This window comes from Hylobates moloch, unplaced genomic scaffold, assembly GCF_009828535.3.
Source record: "Hylobates moloch isolate HMO894 unplaced genomic scaffold, HMol_V3 SCAFFOLD_7058, whole genome shotgun sequence".
Classification (NCBI taxonomy): Eukaryota; Metazoa; Chordata; class Mammalia; order Primates; family Hylobatidae; genus Hylobates; species Hylobates moloch.
Genome location: NW_026659333.1, coordinates 1 through 3,576, shown reverse-complemented (window position 1 = coordinate 3,576; position 3,576 = coordinate 1). Strand labels below are relative to the sequence as shown.

General features: G+C 60.0%; 1 protein-coding gene across 1 annotated transcript; it reads right to left on the bottom strand.

Annotated features, from left to right (window-relative positions):
• Window positions 1–993: 993 nt before the first annotated feature.
• On the bottom strand, window positions 994–3,185 carry NYX (nyctalopin; the record flags this gene model as incomplete). The annotated part of the gene is made up of 1 exon (XM_032148565.2): window positions 994–3,185. A coding segment is annotated over one exon (1,455 nt), but the record flags the coding sequence as incomplete, so codon positions are not given.
• Between the last annotated feature and the right edge of the window lie 391 nt (window positions 3,186–3,576).

Genomic DNA, 3,576 nt, shown 5'->3' with positions numbered 1-3,576 from the left:
CAACCTCCACCTCCCAGGCTCAAGCGATTCTCCTGCCTCAGGCTCCCAAGTAGCTGGGACTACAGGTACGTGCCACCATGCCTGGCTAATTTTTGTATTTTTAGTAGCGATGGGGTTTCACTTTGTTGGCCAGGCTGGTCTCGAGCTCCTGACCTCGTGATCCACCTGCCTCAGCCTCCCAAAGTGCTGGGATTACAGGTGCAAGCCACTGAGACTGGCCTTCATGTGGGTTTTCAAAACCCACCTCTTCAAATACAGAGAGGACATTAAAAAGATGACAATTTCCAGAATGTTGACAAATGCAGTCATAGCATGCAGTGCAGAGAACGGCTTGGGTTCTTGTGTAAGTGGTGAGCAGCATATGCACTTTTCTTGACTTGACTGCCTTATAGTCTGTCAGGAATCCCTGCCTGTTGTGACCAGCTTAGGACGGGTTCTGCTGCAAACCACAGAGATGGCTACCGCAGGCCAGCAGAGCCAGCATTTGCAACTCAGCCTGCAAAGCCTTATTCTTGCAGCATATGCTAAACAAGCTGCTGATCCTGAGGCAGACAGAATAAACACTGTTTGTTCCCACTGCAACCCTGAGAAAAGCTGGGTTTGGTAGGGCCCCTAGATGGGATTTGGTAGCCCCGCTCTCAGGCACAGCACACCCAGAGCCATGCATGCTTGCTGCAGGCCTGGCTGGCCTTTGCCCTTGCAGTCAGGCCTGGGGGAATATAGTTGGCCAACTCCCAACCTGAGAAATCTCTAAATCCCCTTTCCCAGCTACTGGCTGCCTCCTTCCCTCTTGGCCGTTAGTCAGCCCCAAAGTGTGCAGCCCATAATAATTTCCACACCTAATGGAATCATCCAAGCTGGAGCCTCCCTGCCCCGCTCTGTGTGTCTTCCGGACATTCATCCCACAAAACTCAAAGAAAAAAGGATTGTGTGGCCTCTTGGGAGATTCACAATGAATGTTAGCATATGAAAGACTCTGAAAAGTCCAGCAGTAGAGAAACCGGTTTAACCTTTTTTTTTTTTTAATCCTCGGACTTTACAAATTTATTTGTCCACAAACACACCCCCTGCTGCCCCTTTTTTCCCTACCCTGCCCTAAAGTTCCTTTGTGGCTAGGGCCAGCCCTGGGAATAACTGTGGAGTAAATGAACTGGATCTTTGTTTTAAACGCCTCCTAACACACCTCAGACCCCAGGAACCACCGCCACCCTTTGTCTTAAGTCTCTCTCCCATCTCCCTTCTCTCACGTCCTGCCTACCTTCCTGAATCCTAGTGTTTCCAGGCCACTGGAGAGGAGGAGGAGGATTGTGGTAGAAAACAAAGGACTTCGGTATAATGGGTTACCCCGCCAGGAGAATTGGGACGGCTCTTAACTACTTAGCCAATGGAAGTCTCTCTAATTCAGGCCTTGCAGGCACTGTTGCCTGGAAGATGAGGAGAAGGGATGTGAAGCCCTAGGAGCTTCCGATTCCTAGTCTTCCCACCCGAGGGCCCACGTTCATTCTTGCTTCTCTTTTCCAATGGATGCCCGTGTGACAAAAGCAGAAATCCATACCATCCTCCCCCTCGAGTGGCACGTCCCTGTGTTCTCCCTGGGGCCATCTCTGGAGGCAAACGGTTCCTTCCACCCTCCACTGGGATTTTCACCTCTGCCCCCCATCCCAGCTCCTCTCCCCTTACCACAAACACACTCAAGCCCAGTTAAGCAAACTTTCCCCCGTCTGGCCAGGTCAGTCCATCTGCAGGCCAAACACCACGTGCTGGGCCACGCTGTGCAGGAGACAAGAGGCGAGGAGAAACCAGGGCTGCTGGCCCGCACCTCCCACCCCACGGGAGAAGAGGCCGTCGGACAGGGAGGCGTTGGCCAGCCCCCCAGTGGTGTTGGCCGCCTCCTCCACCGGAGCCCTCGGGGCCAGCAGCTTGGAGAGGAGGCTGCTGAACCTGCTCACGGTGGTGGCCGCTGGTTCTGGGGACGGGCCTGGACTGGACGTGGTGAGGTTCAGCTCTTCGGGGTCCACACAGACGCCATCGGAGGATCGCCCGAAGGTCACCTGGCTGAGGTCCAGGCCGGCCACGGAGCCCGGGGAGGCGCACGGCACGTCGGTGACACGTCCGGAGCCCGCCATCCAGTCCCTCAGCCACTCCAGGCGGCAGTCGCAGCACCACGGGTTGCGGAAGAGGAAGAGGCGGCCCAGGAAGAAGCCGGGCTGGAAGGCAGCCCAGGCGAGCACGGTGAGGCGGTTGCCGTTGAGGTGCAGCGCCAGGAGGCCCGAGAGGTTCTGGAAGGCGCCCTCCTCCACGAAGGTGATGCTGTTGCGGTCCAGGTAGAGCAGCTCGAGCTCGGCCAGGTCAGCGAACCAGGCGCGCGCCACGCGGTCCAGCACGTTGCCACCCAGGTTGAGCGTGCGCAGGCGCCGCAGGCCGCGGAAGGCGTCGGCCGGGAGCTCGGCCAGCAGGTTGTCGTTGAGCAGCAGATGCTCCAGGACGCCACAGTCCCCGAAGGCGCCAGCGTGCACAGCACGGACGCGGTTGGCCTGCAGGCTGAGCGAGCGCAGGCGGCGCAGGCCCTGCAGCGAGCTGGAGGCCACCGCCTCGATGCGGCCGCGCTCCAGGTGCGCGTGCGTCAAGTTGGCCAGGCCGCGCAGCGCGCCCGGCACGCGGCGGAACAGGTTGTCGAAGGCGGCGAGCTCGCGCAGGGCCGGCAGTTCGGCCAGGAGGCGCTCGGGCACGCTGAAGAGGCGGCAGGCGGCTAGGTCCAGGCGGCGCAGGCGGCCGAGCGCCGCGAAGGTGCGCGCGTGCAGGTAGCGCAGGTCGCCGTTGTACGCCAGGCGCAGCTCAGCCAGGCGCGGCAGGCCCTTGAAGGCGCCGGGCGTGATGAAGGACAGGTTGTTGTGGCGCAGCGACAGGCGGCGCAGGGACGGCAGAGTGCCGAAGGCCCGCTCGCCCAGGAAGCGCAGGCCGTTCCGGTCCAGGTCGATGGAGACCGCCTCGCACGGGAGCTCGGCCGGCACCCGCAGGAGGCCCGCGCGGTCGCAGCGCACCCAGCAGCCGCGCTCCACGGTGCTGCAGGAGCAGGCAGCGGGACAAGCGCGGGCGCAGGCCCCCACGGCCCGGGCGCTGGGCAGGCCGAGGACCACCGCTGCGGGGACAGGGTGGTGGGGAGTCAGGAAGGAGAAGAAGAGAGAAAAAAGGAGCAACAGTCAGCCAAAGGTCACCCCAGGAAAAATCCTGCCTGCCCGGGCAGCAGGATGCAGGCCCTCCACCGAGTTATCTTCTGTCAGGCCCATGGCCTCTTCCCACCTCTGCGGCCTCACACGGGTTTATCCACCTAAGACACCCGCTCCTTTGCTTTCCAGTTACCTTAATCAGCAAAACCCAGCTGCAATCCCTGCAGCTGACCCCGTTCTAAACTCCCTCCTGCCTGTACCACCACTTGTGTGCTCCTAGTGTGGCAGGCCAGGACTCACTAACGCAGGCCTCCATAACTACTGTTTCGGCACCGACTGAATGGTTAAGTTAAATATTAAAAGCTGGCCGGTGGCAGTGGCTCACACCTGTAATCCCAGCACTTTGGGA